Source organism: Polyodon spathula, chromosome 26, assembly GCF_017654505.1.
Source record: "Polyodon spathula isolate WHYD16114869_AA chromosome 26, ASM1765450v1, whole genome shotgun sequence".
Lineage (NCBI taxonomy): Eukaryota > Metazoa > Chordata > Actinopteri > Acipenseriformes > Polyodontidae > Polyodon > Polyodon spathula.
Window position 1 is genome coordinate 4605456 of NC_054559.1, and position 23242 is coordinate 4628697.

Below are 23242 nucleotides of genomic sequence, written 5' to 3' on the forward strand. Positions count from 1 at the left end.
TCACAACCCACACACTGGATTTAGTGCTGACGCTCACTTTTAATTACAAAAATAAACAAAACAAAACAAACACCTAGCTCCTTCGGGGCACTGACTAAACATTCGTTGAAGGTTCCTGACTAGCTTCCTGACAGGACTTGATCGGAAACAGCGCACCTTCTGCTACCTTCTACTCAGCAGCCCCAAGCAGACTGTCTGCTCACCTTAAATACCCTGCACCCTGTTCTAATTTACAGTTGCCTCAAGGTGCAGGGGATATTTCCCCTCCCTGTCGTCCTGAACAAAATAATATATATATATATATATATATATATATATATATATATATATATATATATATATATAAAATAAAGTGCCATATCAATCACATTGAATATAAAAGAAAGGATTCATGAAAACAGTCAACAATAGGCTATCAGGAGCTTTGTTCACAACTGTGATCACTTGCCATCCACTGATTCTCTACCTCCTGTGGATATTTGTCACTTCTCAGGAGAACCCTTCAATATAGGTGAGCTGCAAGATGTTGCAGAGTTTCTCACCAAATTGTCTGAAATTTGTCCTGAAGTATCTCTCATGGTTTCACAGTAAGTCATGGCATTATGTGTACTAGATGTAACTGCTGCTCATCAAACTGACTTGTTGTTGCGTGTTTAAACTCTACATGTACTGGCTGGTACAGATTCCATGTCTTTGGAAGAACTAATTTATAGAAATGAGAAATGGGCAACGATTCTTGGTAATAAATGTAGGCAATGCAATTTCTCCAATCATGAAACGTTAACTTATTCTTTCAGCAGGAAGAATGATTGCATTCCAGCTTATGCTTTGGGAAACCAATCAAATTATCTTCTATTATCATACACCAAGGACAGGGATTTACTTCAGGACACTATGTGTCTCTTCTTGCTGTGGGTGCTACTGGAAAATGGGTGCATGCAAATGATGCACTCACTGAAGTAAAAAATTCCTTACATTGACCTAAGTTCATAACACCTCTATAACGAGAAGAATTTTTTTTTTAACATTAAAATTTGGTAGTATAGTACCCTTTACCACTGACATGCATATGTACCTTTTTAACCATTCAAACATTGTAGTTTTGTACCTACGTAAATATAAATATAGCAATACCTACCAAAACAGACACATTGTTTTCACCACTCAAGGATGTACATTTGCAACTAAAACAATACAATGTTTACACTTTCAATACTGTCTAAAAGTCCCTTCTACCATTATTTTACTTTCAAATCTTTTCTCATTTCTTATATTATCTACTTATTACTCTCATGTCTTGTCTGTCTGTCTATTTACTATACGCATTCTCTAATATCTTTCCCTCGCTTTATTCATTATTTGATGAAGTAAAAAAAGAAGAGATATCTATAACAAAAACATTCTCGGTGAAAAAACAAGTTTAGAGAAACGCAACAGCTGTTTAAAGTGGTGATATCAAGCATTATTGGTCTTGTTCATCATCTGCATTGTTGGATGGAGATATATATATATATATATATATATATATATATATATATATATATATATATATATATATATATATATATATTCATGCTCTTTCACATAGTCTTGTATGTACGGGCTAAGTGTCTGTCCATGTGTGCCCTGATCTACCTGTGCCTTACCTGCATGTTGTCCGTGTGTCTTCCCAAAGCATACTTGTCTGCGCCTGTGATGATGCCTCTCCCATTCCCTGTCTGTCTTTCTCTCTGTAGTAGTGCTTGTAAGGATAACCAAGAACACTTCAGTCTGTGTTGAGCACTTTCCTTGGAACATGTGTCTTAGCATCTTTACTCTGGTTACAACCCAGATGATAAGGGAATGAGCGTTTCAATGTAAAGTGGAGCGATCTAAAAAAGAAGACAAGTTAGAAGCAACAATTGTGTGAAACTTGGGCCCCAGCACCTTTCTAATTGTGCCTATTTGCCTGATGCTTGACAAGGTTGCCACAATTGCTTCTCCTAACTTGGGCTTTTGTGTTTGATGTCACCACTTTAAACGTCTGTTGCATTTTTCTAACTTGTTTTTTTTGCACTGACAGTGTTTTTGTTATAGATTGAAGACGCACTGATTGCAGCGTGGCTCGGTATGGCGGGGCTGGGGAGGGATTGTGGAGCATTGCATCTCTGCTTAGTGAAAAACTGAGATTGGCATCGCATCTGAAAATAAGTAAGCCACAGATGCTTAAATGCAGTGGTAGTCCTGACAGTAAAATATTGTACTGTAATGTCATTTCAATTCAAAGGCCATTACATGTAACAATGCATGACAGTTAAACTAAGCACCCTCACGAGACAATCTCTTCTCAAGTATACTGTAGTAAAATAGGATTCTGTAGCCTTGAGGAAACATAATCGTGATCAACTAACAAGTTGCTTACCCACAAGGACTTGTTTTGATGTATTGTCCCCAGTGATTGAGCACCACTGACATGTGTATACTGTATTTAAACTGCTGACATGTGTGGAGACGCTTTTTCTAATTGTGACGTGGCCGAGGGCAGTGTAAATGATCAGGCTGGAGTCTTGATTTACAGTTTAAAACCGGTGTTGGTTTTATTTTTTTTTTGCAGTGTGGTGGAAAAACAACCACTAATAAAACAAACAAACCCAGCTCTCAGTTGGAGCACTATCTAAACAGTACTTTGCAGGGTCCCCTGTCTGAGGTCCAGATGGATAAGCCATTTACCCAACTAAACAAATACAAATCAAAACACTTCATACGTTTCCCCCCAGAACTACACATATACTGCGACTACTTTACTTATCTGCACAGTATAGAACTGGAACAAACATATCTCTTACTCGCTCTTTGGTTTTGGTTTCTTTCGTTTACTTCTGCTTCCTCAATGCACGCACACTTCCACTTCCTTGCTCCTCTATACCCCATCACAAAGCTATCGGCTATGCCCATTTTATCAAAGTGTCATTAACTTTAACAAGCAGTTAACCAATTGACCATTATCCTTAATTCGTTAAAGAAACAATTGGATTTTCTGGAGGCGTGCATACATGCGGGAACTCATGACATCTAATGGTCACCCTTTTACACTGCAGGGAACAAAGCTGTTATTCTCAATTTAACATACTGATTCTTCAGCACTTCACCACAGTAATCATATCGGTCTGCTTTTAAGAATCAATCTCTTATAAGAATCATCGGGGCGGATGTGATTCTTATAAACGGAGTGCACTGTACTACTAAAAAATAAATAATTGTATAGTTTATGAAGAAGACAATCTGCCTGAGTTATTACAATTAAAACAAAAGAACAACTTTCTATTTGAACCATAGAAACAAATGCATTCTTTGCAATTAAATGTGCAAAGCACTTGCTAATGCTCAATTTTAGAAACAGAACACATGTACAAATAATCTTAAATTCAGATGGTAACTTAATGTATTAACTTTGGTTTTTAGTTTTATTCTTCTGTAAATCAGATCTCCTTATTTCTGTTCAGGATTTTTTATTTTTTTTGGAACAATTTTTATCCATTTTCCAATTTTCTCCCAATTTTTTGGAATGCCACATTATTATTCAACCTGGGTCATCACTGCAACTCCCAAACTAACTTGGGAGAGACGAAGACAAGCATTTGCATCCTCTGAAACGAGTGCTGTCAGCCATACGCTTTTTTTTTTTTTTTTCACTTTGCAAGCCTGCCATGTAGCCATATCCAGAACTTGCAGCATCAGAGGACCACGCAGTTCTGAATTGAGTACAAGCTGGCCAGCCACAGGGGTTGCAGGTGTGCAGTGAGCCAAGGACTCCCCAGCCGACCTAACCTCTACCCTGCCCGGTCAGCGCTTGGTCAGATGTGTGCTGCCCCCTGGAAACTCCCGTCCACAGTCAGCCGCGGCATAGCTTGGATTGGAACTGGCAGTCTCCAAGCTATAGGGCGCATCCTGCACTCAGTGCTGCACACCTTTATTGGATGCGCCACTCAGGAGCCCCTGTTCAGGATTTTCAAAGTAAATTACAATTACCAAAATTTACCTACGAACAGGCCAAAGGATTAGACAGGCCCATTACAGTTAATTTGAGGTATAATCCAATAAACATTGTTAATATAGATTATACAATCTTTAGTAAGATTCTGGTTTTGAGATTAGATTCCGTAATTAGTCATATAATCAAAGACAATCAAAATATATTTCAGGACAACCGATCGTGTCTCCCATGTATTTCAATGCGAGTGTCCATACCGCTCCGAAGAGTTTGTGGCTGTACCGAGCTGGCTTTCCTGATTGCTCTCCACAGCCGCTGCACAGTGTAGCAAATCAGCATGAAGCAGCAAGGTTGCATAACTAGTGCTAGCTTTGCAAATGTGAGCTTTAATACAAAACACAAAAAATGTATCCTATAGTCATGTAGACTGTGTGGGCATTAGCAGTCTCTTCCAGATAGAAGCTTTTCCTTTGTCCATATAAGAAGCCCAATTATCTATTCAATTGTTAATGCGGGATCAAGTCACAGCCCAATGTATTTATACTGAAAGAGTTTCAAGGGCAGCCTCAGCATGAGAGCAGTGCTCGAGATAAGGGTTTGGGTCATTGAGTCATGTACTCTCCAATTTAGACACTACGGGTCTTATCTAGCAGAGTTCGGAAACCCCTAAGGCAATCGCAAAACACTTTTGCGGACAGTTGGCTCACCAAAATCAAGCACATGTGGGCAAACAGAATTTGCCCGCCTATGTGATTTAACAATCGTTTTTTAGTGCCCAACCGGCAAGGGCTGAACTTTAAGGAGGTGTCCTTATTTACATACAAATGTGGCGATTTAGCTTACCATCAACAGTGTTAGCTTTTGGGTTTCAATTGACCTGTGAAAACCAGGTCTAAACTAGGGATGTAAATCTAATTTAAAAAATACCTGTTTAAACTCTTCCAAATATATCGGTTAACCGTTTAACCTTTAATAATACATTCACAATCTATAAATTTAAGAGTTTGTGAACCCAAATGATAATTATGGAAATTCCATAGTTTTACCATGATAGCCTTCTTGAATCAAAACCAGCCTCTTGTTAAATATCCAATAGGGTTTATATTAACCAATTCCTTGTCTTTTGAAACACAATGGTGTATGAATTAGACAAACAATGAGTAGTTAAGGTTCAGGGTATGTGAAAAAGTAAGCGGACCCCTTAATCAGGTGTTTAAATAATTAAGTAGATCTTCAGGGGTGAGTTTGGGAGGCTTCACCCTATATAAAGATCAGAAACTTTGTGAGTTTAGTCTTCACCATACAGGTGTGTGGAAACACACGTCATGCCACGATCAAAAGAAATCTCTGAGGACCTCAGATAAACAGTTATTGATGCTCATCAGTCTAGAAAGGGTTACAAAACCATTTCTAAGGAGCTGGGTCTGCACCAATCCACTGTCAGACAGATAGTCTACTAATGGAGAAAGTTCAAGACCACGGTGACTCTAACCAGGAGCGGTCGTCCTACCAAAATCTCTCCAAGAACAAACCGGAAAATCATCAAGGAAGTCACAAAGAATCCCAGAGCAATATCCAAGGATCTGCAGGCCGCTCTCGCCTTGGCTAACGTGAGTGTTCATGACTCAACTATCAGAAAAAGACTAAACAAGAATGGTGTTCATGGAAGGATAGCCAGGAGGACACCACTGCTCTCTAACAAGAACATTGCTGCACGTCAGAAGTTCGCCAAAGAGCAGATAGATGATCCACAAGACTTCTGGAACAATGTTCTCTGGACAGACGAGTCAAAGGTAGTACTTTGTGGCCTCGATGAGAAACGTTATGTTTGGCGAAAACCAAACACTGCATTAGAACAGAAGAACCTCATCCCAACTGTGATGGTTTGGGGCTGCTTTGCTGCCTCAGGACCTGGACGGCTTGCCATCATTGACACAACCATGAATTCTGCATTGTATCAGAAGATTCTAGAGGAGAATGTCAGGCCATCAGTCTGTGAGCTAAAGCTGAACAGAAGTGGGTCATGCAGCAAGACAATGATCCTAAACATATAAGCAGATCTTCAAAAGAATGGCTGCAGAAGAAGAAATTCCGTGTTTTAGAATGGCCTAGTCAAAGTCTTGACCTAAACCGCATCGAAATGTTGATGCAGGACCTGAAGCGAGCTGTCCATGCAAGGAAGCCCTCAAATGTCACCGAGTTGAAGCAGTTCTATAAGAAGGAATGGGCCAAAATTCCTCAAAATCAATGTGAGAGTGACCAACAGTTACAGGAAACATTTAGTTGAAGTCATTACTGCTCAAGGGGGTGCCACCAGTTAATCTAAAGGTTCACATACTTTTTCACACAGGGATATTGAATGTTGAATCATTGTGGATGAATAAATGTTGAAAAAGTATCCTGTTTTTGTGTCGTTTGTTTAACCAGGTTATCTTTATCTATTATTAGGACTTAGATTAAGTTCTAATAACATTGTAGGTTTGAAATATGTGAAAATCCTAAGGGGTTCACAGACTTTTTCTCAGTACTGTATATACCGTATTACTTCAATTTGGTGCCGCCCTCGAATTAGACGTCCTCGTATTGACACCACAGTCATATATTAGCTTTATAATAGAGGCAGCCCTCGAATAAACACTGCTATCAATAAAGGAACATTAAGATATTTGTGTTTCCCCCTACTAAAAAAAACACACTCAGTAACCAAATAAACACTAACTGTACATGTAACGCCCCCGAGGGAGCCTCAATCTAGCATGGAAATTATAGCCTAATGTACACACACACACACAGTAAGCTATTTTATGGTAGTACAGTTCTGAAAGAAAATGTAAAATAAACTACATACAGAACAGCTGTCCTTCTGAAGTTCTAGGTGGTTTTGTTGTTTTGTTTTTAGTTCAGTTGTAATTCCCGTACAATAAAAACAATGTGCTCACTTTCTATGAGAAGATTTAGTTTCGGTTTCTCTTGCAGAGAAATTTACAAACAAGCAAGCTAAAGTGAGAAAAAAAACAGAAAAAACTGATTAGGATATATTGTAGTTTTTATAGAAATCAAACTGATATTCTGAAGTAATTTTTGGTGCAGAAAAACATCTACGTCACACTTTTGGATTTAACTGCCACAGCAGCATTGTCCCGCCCTTGACAACCAATACACACTCCTGATTCATTGGTACAGTACTCCCCTGACCTTCCAACTCCCATCTAATAGGCTGTTGGTAACTGTCACCGATAAATGTACTGTAGTCAAAATAGATTAGCCACACACACTGCTACATACAGGTTGGCTACTGTATTACAGAAAATAAGCAACCGCGATACTTCTAAAATGTCATAAATCATGTAATAAAATATTGCAGCGGTTGAAAATCGCTTAAAGTGTCCACCCCCTTGTAATAGCAATCCTAAATTAGCTCAGGTGTAACCAATCGCCTTCAAAATCACACACCAAGTGGCCTCCACCTGTGGTAAGTTGTAGTGGTTCACATGATTTCAGGATAAATTCAGCAGTTCCTGTAGGTGGCATGACTTGAAGATTGCTGTCAATCAACACACCCCAAGGAAATAACAGAGCTTGAACAGTTTTGTAAAGAAGAATGGTCAAATATTGCCAAATCTAGGTGTGCAAAGTTGGTAGAGACCAATCCCAACAGACTCACAGCTGTAATTGCTGCCAAAGGTGCTTCCACCAAGTATTAATAGTCTTGTATCTTGTAAAGCGCTTTGTGATGGTGGTCCACTATGAAAGTTTTTAATATATAAATATATATATATATATATATTATATATATATATATATATATATATATATATATATATTATTATTATATTAACTCAGGGGGGTGGAGATTTATCCAATTATGATCTTTCAGTTTTGTATTTTTAATATATTATTTTTTTCTCAATTTTTTTTTCCCCCTTTTAACAGTGTGGAGTATGGTGTGTAGATAAGTGGGGAAAAAAAACTCCTCATTTAAATGTATGAAACTCTGAGGCACTGACACAACAAAATGTGAAAAAAGTTCACGGGGGTGTAGACTTTCTATAGGGTGTGTGTGTGTGTGTCATGTATTCCGTTATCTTTACCATCAACAAAAACAGACAGGCCTAACTAAACCCACTTTTTAAGTATATTGCAACTTCATTACATCGAAAATATTGATACATTCCTTTCAGCTTTATAAAGAATTTAAACCAGTGTACTCCCCAAAGATGAACATTCACCGCCAAACCCGCAGAATAACAAACTACAGCAACTTTGTATACAAGATCCTTATTTATTTATTTTACAAGTTCTGACTTCCAAAATCTAAAGAAACAATCCAATTAGAAAAAAAGTCATGTTTCAAAGTCCCTTTGAGGTTAAACAAGCAGCAACAAAAATCAACTCTGCTGATGATTGGATGAGCATCCACTGCCAAACCCGCAGGAACAGCAAACTACAACAACTTTGTACATAGGATCTTTATTTAGATTTATTTTTTTAAATGTTCTGCTTTCCAAAAATTAAAAAAAGTCATTTTTGAAAGTAAAACAAACATACCAAAACAAAACAAAACATAGCTACATCAACTCTGCTGATGATTAACAATTAACATGTAGACGTGCTCTGGTATTGGTCGTGTGTGGAGCCAATTTACAGCAAGTCCTCCAGTGGGGTAAAAAAAACCACACAAACAAATTATACGGTCGACTATAAACTACCGCTGATATTACCATGGAAGCAGGCAGAGAAAAGAGAAATAAAAGAAATATGGAGTGCGCACTGGATTTCAACGTGGCCAGACAGAGAGATTGAGGAGGAGGGGGGCATCCCCAAATATTTAGAAGTCATATCTTTTCTGAGCCTGTCTGACACACAATGTATGCAGCAACAGACAAACAATTACTGAGATCTGCCAACTGCTTCAGGCTGACGTACAGTGGGTTACTGTAAAGCCATAAATATTTGGCGAATCACACCCATAAAATATAATTTGCTTCAGAAATGTTGGCTACCTGTTGCAATATACAAAGTATGTATTGTTAGTGGAGTTTGATTTCATGCCAAAAATGGGAGCCGATTGCACACTTGTAGCTGCGTACACCAACACAGAATAGGCTCCTCTACATAAATCATAACGGGACCTAAGTCTACCAGAAACTACAATAGTAGTACAGTATTTCATGTTAGATTTCAAAATGTTTTAATTTTTGGAAAACTACAAAGCGATATGTAATTTCAATATGTCAGCGTAACATTATTAATTCTATAGGGCGTGGTGCAAAACCTTTGGCCGTAGCTGAAATGTCCCCCCATATAATTTACACTGGTTTGTTTTTCAGAGTTGGTTTCTGTCACATGTATGCAGCTGTATGAAATGAGCGATCAGCTTAGCAAAGAAACAAAGAATACATTGCTGACAGCAAGTAGCCTACTACTAATGTTAGAAAACATATCCTTTTACAGCAGTTATTTAGTAGAAATAGTGAACTACAGAAGTAATAAAAAAGGCAGGAAGGATGCTTATCAGGGGCGATGTATAAAATACTGACTTGCCTGTCCTTGTATGAACTAATGGAGGGATCAAACACTTCAGGGTGTCTGGACACCTCTGTAGACAGCAGTTTCATTCATGATATTTTTTTGTGAAGCCTGTGCTGTCACCACTTGGCTGTGATTAGTTATTTCACCGACGGTACTGCGCTGCAGCCAGAAAAAATTGCTCTGGATTTTATTTTAGCGGTACCTCTCAAACGTATTGCTTGTTTTGTTTTGCAAGAATAGTAGGACCTCGATTAATATTTTTGTTTGTTTGATGAATCTCCACAAAACTTTGCTTTATGCGTATGTACAGGCCTTCTTGTTGTCACGTATTTGTGCCACAGAACAATTTACTGAACAAAACGTTATTTATCATAAAAGCAAAAAAACAAACAAACCCATAGCTTAAAATTAGGTCACATGTTCAAGTTGTGTGAGTACGGGACCTTTTTGTGTCATTTTTAAAAGCCAGCAAAAGTGCACATTTTTCATTTAAATGCTGGATATATAGACTGCATGTATGATCCGGTTTATTTTTGCTTATTAATAAATCTTAATCGGAAAGAAAATGTCTTAGTGCTGCTGAATTAAATGCACCGCCTGCAAGCCACCCAGACACTGTCTTTCTTCTGGATGTCTTTGTAGTCGATCAGTTTGCAATCATATAGTAATGGATACTGCTGCACCTCACAAATTAACTTTTTGTTGTACATGAATAACTTGTTTTGAGGCATGTGTTTGATGTGTGCCATGGCTGTTAATCTTGTTTCTGATTGGTCAGTTTTATTCCAGTCGCGCGACGAAAAAAAATAGAAACAGGTTCTACGTGACACTCTCAAAGCGACTTTGCTCGCTGCTGGTCTGGATACTCTCATTTGACTGCAGTGGCTTCTTTATTATTTGCTCGTGTCTAGTGTGGACACGGCTTGACTCCTGTTATGGTTACTCATCCTCTGCCATTTAATTCAGACACACAGTGCAGTGAAGACAAGGCATGACTTATTACCCACAGCTTTGTCTCTAGATTACAGCAAACATTTACGATTGAGGATTCAGTCTTGTCTAGTGATGGTAAGTGCGGCGGCAGCACTTACAGTGGCTCTCAAAAGTATTCACCCCCCCTTGGACTTTTCCACATTTTATTGTGTTATAACATGGAAGCAAAATTGATTTAATTAGGAGTTTTTGCCACTGATCAACGCAAAAAAAGTCCATAATGTCAAAGTGAAAAATAAAAAAAAAAATCCTTTGCTATGACACACTTATATAATCTCTGGTGCAACCAGTTGTCTTTAGAAGTCACATAATTAGTTGAATGGAGTCCACCTGTGTGCAATTAAGGTGTTTCACGTGATTTCAGGTTAAATACACCTGTCTCTGGGAGGTCTCACAATTGGTTAGTACATTTCCTAACAAAATCTACATCATGAAGACGAAGGAACATTTAAAGCAAATCCAGAATAAGGTTCTTCAAAAGCACCAATCAGGAGTAGGATATAAGAACATTTCCAAGGCATTGAATATCCCCCGGACCACAGTAAAGACCATTATTGAGATACAGAGAAAATATGGCACAACTGTGAATCTGTCTAGAACAGGCCGTTCTCAAAAACTGAGTATCCGGGCGAGAAGGGCACTAGTCAGGGAGGCCACCAAGAGGCCTATGGCAACTCTAAAAGAGTTACAGTCTTCCACGGCTGAGTTGGGAGACTCTGTGCATAAGGCAACATTAGCCCGGGTGCTTCACAAAACTGGCCTTTATGGGAGAGTGGCAAAAAGAAAGCCATTGATGAAAAAACTAACATCAAATCTCAGCTAGGCATGTGGGGGACTTGAGACCAAGTGGAAGAAGATTCAATGGTCTGTTAAGACCAAAATAGAGCTTTTTGGCCTCAATGCTAAGCGCTATGTTTGGCGCAAGCCTAACACCGCACATCATCCTGAGAACACCATCCCTACCGTGAAGCATGGTGGTGGCAGCATCATGCTATGGGGATGCTTCTCTGTGTCAGGGCCTGGAAAGCTCATGAAGATAGAAGGCAAAATAGATGCAGCAAAGTACAGAGAAATCCTGGTGGAAAACCTGCTGAAGTCTACAAGAGACCTGGGACTTGGGAGAAGATTCATCTTCCAACAAGACAATGACTCCAAACATACAGCCAAAGCCACACTGGAGTGGCTTAAAAACAAAAAGGTCAATGTCCTGGAGTGGCCCAGTCAAAGCCCAGACCTCAGTCCAATTGAGAATATGCGGAAAGAGTTGAAAATTGCAGTTCACCAAAGGTCCCCATCCAACTTGATGGAGCTTGAGCAATTTTGCAAAGAAGAATTGGCAAAAATTGCAGTGTCCAGATGTGCAAAGCAGGTACAGACTTATCCAAATAGACTCATGGCTGTAATTGCTGCCAAAGGTGCCTCTACCATATATTGACTCAAGGGGGTGGATACTTATGCAATCAATTATTTTCTGTTTTGTATTTGTAATTAATTTAGAACAATTTGTAGATTTTATTTTTCACTTTGACATTATGGACTTTTTTTGTGTTGATCAATGGCAAAAACTCCTAATTAAATCCATTTTAATTCCATGTTGTAACACAATAAAATGTGGAAAATTCCAAGGAAGGGGGGGTGAATACTTTTGAGAGCCACTGTATTTGTGGTTTTCACATAGGACTCGCTTCTAAATGTACCCAGTTAATTTGTTTGGAAAAAAAGTCAGGTAACTTCCCTGGAATGGTTTCCACAGTGACACTGTGGTTAATGGAAACTCCTCTATAGCTGCTCATGGGTGCGCCCTTCACCAGAGTGGCAGCAAACCTTAAGGAAGCAGCATAGCCACCCTCACATTCCTGCTCATGGTGACAAAATCATACTGAGAGCTCACTTAGCCGCCCCGTTCACAAGTATCAAACTCATGATGACTCACCCCCTAACTACAGTACTGGAACACGATCAACAGGAAACGAAAACAAATAACAAATATTTAAAAAATATATTTGTGTGTTGTCTACTATATATATATATATATATATATATATATATATATATATATATATATATATATATATATGTGCAGTGTTTACTCCAGGACTTACAGACTAAGGGTCAGTGTGGCCCCTCCCAAATTTTTTAGGAGGACATCTTCTTCAGTGAGGGGGTCAAATGTCTGATTCAGAACCAACCACCATTTCTTATTTTTGTTTGTTTTAAATATGCCAACAGAGTTTACTGACATTTGTTTCTGAAGGACAAAAAATAAAACTGTAAAGCTGTAGGTACAACCAAGGTGTATCTACAATACTCACTGTCACTTTGGGGAAAATATTGGGAAATGTGTCAGTGATGCTCGTATCACTGAGTAAAGGATATTCATTGTACCAAGACACTTTAGAACAGGGGTTTTCAATCTTTTTAAGTTGCGTACCCCTTTCCAAAAAATGTAGTCCACTGCGTATCCCCATCTGAGATCGTCATAATAAAATGAAAACAGAAAAAAAGGTCTGTACAATAACATGATACAACAACGCACAAGCCTTGGGGTGTGTGATGGATACAATTATAAAAGTTACTGTATTAGAAAGGAAAAAATATATATTTACTTTTGGATAAAAAATAGTCCCTCAAACAGGTTTCTTGTTGTTGGAAACATCAACGTCATTTTATTGTAATTACTAATTAATTAAAATCAACGAAGCCTCAGTGCTAGCCTCAGTCACTCAGAAATGACAGGACTGTTCCTTGATAGCAAATGGCAATCATGTATTTTTTATTGATAATACAATTACAGAAAAGCAGGCAAAGAAAAGTTCACTGTTTACACATCTCTGCAGCTGACCTTATTATAAACATGTTATTTGCATTTTTAAATTTTTGGTGACTAAAACGTACAGTACTGATGCAAATTAAAAAATTATAATAAAACACTTACCTAATATCAGTGTGATGGACATTTCTGCTTGTTACCACACAAATCACTGATGATGACAGGGAAATTTAAGAGAGCTTCAGTCGTAAGACATTTTTGGCGTTTTTAATCTGATGGTATTACGTCTTGATCGCCCTTTGCTAGTAATGTATTAGTATTGAGCCAACAAACCATATTTTTTCACTGGATTGAAAACTAAAAACTCTTACTCTCACACCAGAAGTAGCTGCTTGTAAAATTAGAGCGCATTGGCAATACTTTAGTTTCTGATTGGCCATACATTTTGTAATTTGAATATATATATATATATATATTAATAAATATATATATATTTGCAGGCACGACCGCACACTGAAAATAAAATGGAGTTAAAGCTAGGGTTTAAAATCTTTTTTTTTTTTGTTTTTTTCTTCCAAAGACAAAGACTGTTATCTTGGCACACATTCATTTGATTAAAATGTTTCACTTACCTACATTTTTGTTTATTTTATAAGAAAATTCCCACCAAAATAGTAAATTCCTTTATCTGGAGACTTTAATATTAGCAGAAAGAAGGGCGGCTTGGACTGCCTGGTTTCTATTTGTATGCACAAGCAGCTCGAGTTACTCATACTTACTGCTGGTTCAAAGAGACCACCTTCTCTCCACAGTAGATGATACTGATCTGTTATGACCTGCAGGTGTCCACTAACCACTCTGCTTATGGAAGATAAGCGAAAGGTTACCAAACTTCTGCTATAGATCCCACTGTATGGTTAAATCATTACTAAGAGAAGAGCCTCATCCTCGCCTCTCCACACCTCTATTAAAAACCTCTTTACTGACACATGATAACTTGGGTAAAGAAAGCCATGACTGCAGGAGGCGACATACTGTGACAGACAGACAGACAGCTTTGTGATTTCTCTGAACATTGTACTAGATAAACATTAAGATATGCATTCAGGAAGCTTGATGACATTGTTCTCAACAACTATCTAATTTTACTGAACATGCAATTACATCTGTTAAACTTAAAATATAATCTTTATCCACAGAAAAGGCCAGTTTTTCAATATTACAGTGGCTTGCGAAAGTATTGACCCCCCCCTTGGCATTTTTCCTATTTTGGTGCCTTACAACCTGGAATTAAAATTGATTTTTTGGCGGTTTGTATCATTTGAATTATACATCATGCCTACCACTTTGAAGATGCAAAATATTTTTTATTGTGAAACAAACAACAAATAAGACAAAAAAACAGAAAACTTGAGCGTGCCTAACTATTCCTAACTATATACTGTATTTCTCCACAACTTTGTCCCTGACCTGTTTGGACTTCATGGTGCCGCTTGCTTAGTGGTGCCCCTTGCTTAGTGGTGTTGCGGACTCTGGGGCCTTTCAGAACAGGTTTATATATACTGAGATCATTTGACACTTAGATTGCACACAGGTGGACTTTATTATTTAACTAATTATGTGACTTCTGAAGGTAATTGGTTTTACCAGATCTTATTTAGAGGCTTAATAGCAAAGGGGGTGAATACATATGCACGCACCACTTTTCCATTATTTGTTTTTTAGAATTTTTTTAAACAAGTAATTTTTTTCATTTCACTTCACCAATTTGGACTATTTTGTGTATGTCCATTACATGAAATCCAAATAAAAATCAATTTTAATTCCAGGTTGTAAGGCAACAAAATAGGAAAAATGCCAAGGGGGGTCAATACTTTCGCAAGCCACTGTATATCCCCACATTATTCTTTGTCATTCCAATCAATTTAAATCCCAAAACAGCATGGCAGGAAGACCTGGGGATGAATATTTTTTATCCTTCATGGGAACAATCCCGGTTACATTTGCCCAAAATACTGGGAGTGAAAACTTCCGACAATCAATACAAGGTCACCAATCTATATTTTACTAGATCTAAGCGTACAAGTGTTTCCGGACAGGACCTGATATGTCAGAAATGCAAGATTCAGAACGAGACTCTCATCCATGCTTATGGGCTTGTACAGAAATAATGCACAAATATGCAACACACATTACACAGTAATCCCTGGTTACTGCCTTTTGAGAATGACTTTGCTTTACCCTTGGAAATGTTGTTGCAGAGGGATCAGGTAGACTGAGCTGGATTTGAAAAATAAGGGTCCACTTTTAGCAGCCCTTAAACTAAAATAGATGTAAAATATGAATTGGTTATTATTGTTTTGTACTTTTTGTCAAATAATTTTGTTGAGAAATTTGTATAATAATAGTTAAACAGGAAGTGTTAATGCAAACAGATTACCTGTGAATAAGGCATAGAAAAGGAGAGATCCCTTTAACCTACAGTATTACCAGATACCATGCATTAGAATGAAACTACACGTGCGCTATCAAAACTGCACATTTGAGACTTATTTAGCCAATAGAAGTCCAAAACAGGTAAGATTCATGAAATTACTTTAACATATACAGCATTTATTAGAACACCTGAAGATTTCTCATTTATATCCTTTATATACCTACTCGCATGAAAACCTCTGAGTGTGAGAATTTTAATTTTCGGTCAGTAATCCGCGCTATGGAAACAATAGGCACTCGTGTGACAGTGATGGACCACTTTGTGATGTAATTAGGCATGTTAAACAACTTCTAAAAAGTCCTGCATTTTACCATTTGTGCCTGTGTGTTCTCTTTCTCTTACTATTTTAAATTAATTGCATGTGTGTTCTACTAAAGTCATCAGTTAAATTAGGCAATCACTAATTTAGCTATTTTGACAATGTTCCAAGATTTTCAGTTACAGTGGTTTGGTTTCGTATGCAGAACAAATCAAAACTATAGAAGCAATGAGGTTTTCTAATGTAAGCTCAATTTCTATGGTACACTTTCCTCTACAGACCTATCCTCCTAGTGTGGTAACCTTTGACCTGTCAGACACAGAGGCCATGGCCAGTGCTGCTGAGGAGGTCCTGCAGTGCTTTGGCCACGTGGACATCCTGATTAACAATGCGGGAATCAGCTATAGGGGCACCATACTGGAGACTGACATCCAGGTCCATAAACAAGTCATGGACATCAACTACTTTGGGGCAGTTGCTTTAACAAAAGGTATGTGGTTTACAGGACAGAGGGATCAGCTAATGAGAAAACACATTTTTGTTGATATAGTTGCACTCTGCTTACAGATTACATTTTCAGTAATTTGTAACTGTAATGGTTGCCTTTTCGACAGGTAACGAAATGTGGAAGCACATTACATTTGATGTGAAATAATAACGTAGTTGCTTTTCCTTGCATTAAAAAAGGACAACGGCTGATGCACAGCATGGAAATCAGAAAGATCTTCATCAGTAACGTGAAACCTGTCGCATCGAGCTTCTCACATGTTGCTAGACAAGGGTGTCAGATGAGGGAACAAGTGGGGCTGATAGCTGGATCTTCAAAGAAAACCAAACCCCAAAAAATATCTGAAACATGACCTGCCTGAGAAGTAACTGTAACTAGTTAAAATTTTCAAAGGAATGAGTTAGTGTAAGTAGTTTTGTTCAAGTAACTTGTAACAGTAACACTGGCTGCCGTTTTATACTGCATGTTGTGCGTTCCCGATTGTCCTGGCATGTGTTCAAGGATAAAGCTTAGTTTCACTTTGGCTGCTGTTATCTGTGTGCAGCAAGTTTTGCAGCTCCTTCAGGGTTATCTTTGGTCTCTTTGTTGCCTCTCTGATTAATGCCCTCCTTGCCTGGTCCATGAGTTTTGGTGGGCGGCCCACTCTTGCCAGGTTTGTTGTGGTGCCATATTCTTTCCATTTTTGAATAATGGCTTTAATGGTGCTCCGTGGGATGTTCAAAGTTTCGGATATTTTTTTATAACAAACCAACCCTGATCTGTACTTCTCCACAACTTTGTCCCTGACCTGTTTGGAGAGCTCATTGGTCTTCATGGTGCCGCTTGCTTGGTGGTGCCCCTTGCTTAGTGGTGTTGCAGACTCTGCGGCCTTTCAGAACAGGTCTATATATACTGAGCTCATGTGACAGATCATGTGACACTTAGATTGCACACAGGTGGACTTTATTTAACTAATTATGTGACTTCTGAAGGTAATTGGTTGCACCAGAGCTTATTTAGAGGCTTAATAGCAAAGGAGGTGAATACATATGCACGCACCACTTTTCCGTTATTTATTTTTTAGAATTTTTTTAAACAAGTTATTTTTTTCATTTCACTTCACCAATTTGGACTATTTTGTGTATGTCCATTACATGAAATCCAAATAAAAGTCCATTTTAATTCCAGGTTGTAAGGCAACAAAATAGGAAAAATGCCAAGGGGGGTCAATACTTTCGCAAGCCACTGTATATTTGACATAAAATTTATTTTAATAATAACACTGTTTAGTATGACATTTAGACTGTTTTTTTTTTTTTTTTTTTTTTATTACTGGTTATCATTTAATCATAGTGGTTAACTTTACAAATGTGGTACAAATACTAAGTGAAACGAATAAATGTATTATTTTGTATATGTCTCTGCCACAAGTGTTGTGGTAACCCAAATATGATGCCCTTACTACCGTATTTGATATTTTAAGTCGCATCCCAATTGAGATCCCGCTGAGAGTGCAGATCTCACACTCAGTGTCAGTGACAAAGCATTTGAAACATTTAAAACACAACAGGTTTAATAAAACCAAATTAAATACGTTAATATCAGCTTTTCGTTGGTTTTTATTTAGATTTAATGATGTTGTTTCTAAGCGTTCAGTGGCTATGATGAGTTCAGGACTGCAGCATTTGCTGTAATAAACATAACGTGGGACAAATATTTATTTGAAAATTCGACCAGTTTTTAACAGAATAAATTACTACTGTAAGCTAAATTAAGTAAGGGATAAACAAGTGTAGAATTGGAAAAAATAATTCACTGTTTCGAGTGCCGTCAGGCACGATAAACTGAATTATTTTCTTACCAATTCAGCACTTGCAGTTGTTTTGCCACTTAAAACATCTTCCAGATTGATACTTGTTAAATAATGAGATTCAGTCGAATTGTTAATTTGGTAATTGGATTTATTTTTGCTTTTTTTGTTATGCTTCGTTCAGACATTTAAAATGTTTGTCACTCGTATTGTGGGAATGTTGTCATGAGTTCCTCTGAGTTTGAAATCCCACTTAGAGACAAAAGTGTCTGTTTAAGTGAAGATAGTAGCAAGGACTGTGTTTTAGATGTAGAACATAAGTGTCTTGAGAAATAAAAATGCAAAAAACTAAGGATTGTGAACTAGGAATGGAGAGTAAAGTTACTGATTGTTTTGCTGAACCTACAACAGATGAAGAAATATCACTGCCATCGGTTTTCGAGAAGTACTCAAGCAAAATGAAATTTGAACAATGGTTTTGAAAGAAATGCGAAAGCTATATGAAATGAAAAATTCTAAACTGAAATCGCAAGCCTTTTTCTAAGCGTTTTGTTTGAAATGTGTAATAGTGTAATTAACGAATTGTTGAAGTGATTGTTGCAAAATATGGGGATTTGTGGCACCAACTAGATTCCTTGATCAGCAATATATCTGCCCCACAGTGACTTTTAGTTAGAAGATTTGTAAAATTAATCATTTAAAAGATCAACGGGTGATGCCACATAAATGTTTTTAATTAATTTAAAAAGGGAAAAAAAGTTTTCTGAAGCCACAGCAATGAACAATATCAAACTTTTGTTTCAGCACTTTTGCCATCGATGGTGCAGAGGAGGTCAGGTCACATTGCAGTGGTCAGCAGTGTCCAGGGGAAGATAGCCATCCCCTTCAGATCAGCGTGTAAGTACAGTGAACAAAATATGAGGCATAACAGGTGTTCACGTTTATCAGGGGGAAAATGCATGAGCATGATTACTACCCATCATGACGTGCGTGTCCAGATGTATGAAGTGTGACGTGGGTGCGTACGCCTCCACTAGATCCTCTTCATCCATAGTGGGGGGTTACAAAGAGCTAACTGGCTCTGGAATGTTCTGCAATTTGCTCTTGTCTCCCTCCAGATGCAGCATCTAAACATGCGACCCAGGCCTTTTTTGACTGCCTGAGAGCTGAGGTAGAACAGTTTGGGATTGAGGTGTCTGTGTTCAGCCCTGGATACATTCGAACCAACCTCTCTGTTAATGCAGTTACTGGAAACGGATCCAACTACAATGGTGAGGCTCACGTGAAATAACATAAAACTCTGCTTTGTGTACAGCCAGGACAATCCTTCATTAGAAAAACAGGAGAAAATGATTCGGCCCATCTTAAGTGCGTCTGGTTCCGAATAGGTGATTAATTTCAAAACATTTCAAAAGTTGGGCCTCAGAGGATCCAAGTTTTTCAGCCTCAGCAACATGGCTATGTAACCCATTCCATACCCTCACCATTATATGAGGAAGTGTCTCCTTCCCTCAGTCCTGAGTCTGTCTCCACTTAATTTCCAGCTGTGGTCTCTGGTCCTGGTTTCAGTGCTGCACTTAGTGTTGGTTCTGGTTTGTCAGCTCCATTTAAGATTTTAAAGACGATCAAGCCCCCCTCTTTAATTCTTCTTTAGTCTAAGATTTTTAGTTTGTTCCCAAATAGAGTTGCAGACAATATTTATTAATGATTTTTGCAAAGTAGCAACTAGTCAAACTAATCGACTTGTCATTCTACCTCTTGAATGTAGTTCTACAGATACAGTCAAACCAACTATTTCAGCATTGTAGATTTAACAGTATAAACTTAGCTGCAAGAAGGACCAGAGTTGTTCATTGTTTTATACCATTAAAATGGTATTATTCCTTCAAATGGTGTCTTTGCCTTTGTGCTTGCGTCCAAATATGGTCCATTGAGTTAGAGGGCAAAGTTTGCCCATAATAAAATGACTTAAAACAGTAATGTAACTGCTGATACAGCAACCAAGTCATTTCTTGCTTATATATATATATATATATATATATATATATATATATATATATATATATATAACTTTGGGATGGGACACTAGCTGCCAAATAGTGATCTCTACTAATATGTAAAGTTGCAATGGCAGAGATTATTAAACCATATGCAATATCTAGTGTTTTTACTTGAAATGCACACAAGAATTTTTTTTTTTTTTTTTTTTTTTTTTTACCCGGAACTGCTGTATGGCATCCTTTTGTTTTGTAATTATTTCACAAGGGGAAAGTCAGGACTTTCTTACTTCTGGGATAAATATTTTTTTAACTTTAATAGTGTTACATATAATGACTGCGATAACGTTTTGCAATTAACAAATATTCAAATACATAATCCTGAACAGCAAAATATAGTTTCCCCTGTGCCCTATGGGTTAGGTGCCTGTGGTCTCTTAATCAAGTTTACATTTGAACAGGTCACAACAGTCGAGTACATGCAAAAACACGATAAAAAAATATATACCCCCTCTCCAGATTATTATTATTATTTTTTTTTCTACATGAATCACAGGAATGGACCTGGGAGAAGCCATTTTGACTGAATTCAGACAGAAAACTTTCACCCATGCAATTGATTTCCAACCCCACTTAATATCACTTCAGAATGCCTGCATCCACTCTACTGTATTTTGACACCTTCTGTATAATCTGTACTCGACAGCCTTGTGGTCACATGATAACCCCGCTTGACTCGTAGAGATTAGGAGTCTGTGTTCATGATTTTTTTGACCAATGCAAATTAAAGGTGAATTCCTGGAAACTAAAAGATTAAAACATAGTCATGAAGGCTGAACTAATTACTCTGTCTGAGAAAGGAGGGAAAAAAAAACTTGCTTACAAATTTTCTTCACATCCATTAACGATCTAAAAGATTCTTGAAAACAGAAATGTAATTTTGAGAGCCTATCACAACTGGGCTTTACTACAAAAATAATGCTTAGAGGAAAGTACGAGGACTTAGAAGAGATATCAGTTGGTTTAAATGTGTATTTGGTTGTGGTTTGTTAGGTTATTTCACAATGCACGCTCAGTCCTTTTTGAAGCAATATTAAGCTGGTTTGACTGTATTAAAATAAGCCCAAAGGAAAATGTGGGCACGGTTGAACTTGACCCTGCACTTTTGTTTTTTCCAGTTCTTGATAAGAACACAGCAGAAGGCAGGGATCCCCATGACATTGCCATGGTGATGCTAAACTGTATGAGCAGGAAGAAGAAAGATGTCCTGCTAGCTGGAGTCTTGCCCACACTGGCTGTCTACTTCAGGACTCTGTGTCCCAGCCTCTTCTTCATCATCATGGCTTCCAGAGCCAGGAAAGAGCGGAAACTCAAAGACAGCTAGACCTGTACAGTATGAGCTCCCTGTCGCAGATAATATCACCACACACTTTCTAATGTACATGGTTGAATAATGTTCTGTTGGGATCAGCCAAGCCCAGATCATTTTACCTAAAATTAAAGCTACGATTTGTGACTATTGTTGCACTCAGAATATTCAAATGTGGAGAAAAAGAAAACAAATAACTACATGGATAATGCATGGCTGTTAAATACTACTAGACAACTCGTAAATTAAAAACTACTGATTTAATGGAATAAAGTCACATGTATTTATTGATTTTTTGTTTATTTTGTAAGAAATTAAATGGTCTTAATACACAGAATTATATAGGGATTCACCTTTAGGGGGTAGCCTGTTTTACCCCAGAACCAGTTATAAGGTGGCAAGTTGTGGCTCCCATTTGCACCATCATGGCATTCCACTGGCACTTTCATTCACATTGTTTCGTAACTACAGCTTCCAACTATGGTGTCCCAATATGAAACTTCTTAATGCGTTTTAATAGTCATGCATGTATGTGGACAGTTTCATTTTGATCCAAGGTGGGATCTATGTGACATATTGTCTATTTGTAGCACCTCAAACATTGCTTTGTAGTTCACGTGATGAGATCAGTAATTTATCGGACAAAAATCTCATGCTTTAGTAGAAATCAGCAGAAGTCATGGTTGACCAAAAAATCTCCTTGGGGTTTAAAACAATGCTTTTGTTTTGTTTAATGTGTGGCAAAGTTCAGAGACACGACACACTGAAAACAAGCCACATGACTTGAAGGCCACTGCACAGGGTATCTTGCCTGCAGTAAGCAGGTGATGACGAATTTAAAGGAGAAGCAAACATCACAGTTGGTTTGGATGGACAGCTTACCATTGTCATGAATTGTCACAGTTTAGCATTGTGTTTTTCTTCTATTCTTTTTGCTTTTGCTGACAGAATACATTTTCAGACACAAGTACACACAGTGGTGTAGTGCTATATTTAGAAGTGAGGGGTCGTTATTACCTAAAACCCCATACTTGATTTTTGATAAATGGGTCTAAAAATAATAAAACACTAATTGTAAAGTGCTGACACCTCAGCACAGTGTTGATACAGGTTCCCTTCACCTCTATTACTCATTATTCACACCTGTTGTTCCAGACCACAAGCACGCTATATTCCGACATTTTCGTTTAAAACAGTGAAGTACTACATGTGAAGTAAGGAAGCGGCACTCTCCCTGCCCAAAAGAAGTGGGGGCATCGCTCCCCCCCGGCATGACACCCGAGTACACACATAAAAGGACATTTCCAGTGCATTTTTACCATTCAACAGAATCTGAAGATACTTTATAAGCAAAAGAGAAATAGTCAAAATGAGGTATTACTCTTTATAAATGTGACACCATGGGCCGTTTTTATCAACACATACCTTAAGGAGTCAAGTGTTTTAATGCTCAAGGCTGATTACGCTACAGATAGTCACACCCTACACTTATACCACAATTCAAGGCAGCACATTAAGGACACTTTTTAATAAAACAAAAAGCACTTATGTCTGATAC

At 37.8% G+C, this 23242-nt stretch overlaps 1 protein-coding gene across 2 annotated transcripts in view; it reads left to right on the forward strand.

Moving 5' to 3' along the window:
- The window catches only part of dhrs7b (dehydrogenase/reductase (SDR family) member 7B), a 35643-nt gene extending 13668 nt beyond the window's left edge, over window positions 1-21975 (forward strand). For both annotated transcript variants that reach the window (XM_041229706.1, XM_041229707.1), the window contains exons 4-7: window positions 16301-16511; window positions 19123-19215; window positions 19437-19589; window positions 21494-21975. In XM_041229706.1, the coding sequence (XP_041085640.1) occupies window positions 16301-16511; window positions 19123-19215; window positions 19437-19589; window positions 21494-21699 (663 nt within the window). In that variant the 3' untranslated portion in view covers window positions 21700-21975. The remainder of the gene's footprint in view (window positions 1-16300; window positions 16512-19122; window positions 19216-19436; window positions 19590-21493) is intronic.
- Window positions 21976-23242: the final 1267 nt, after the last annotated feature.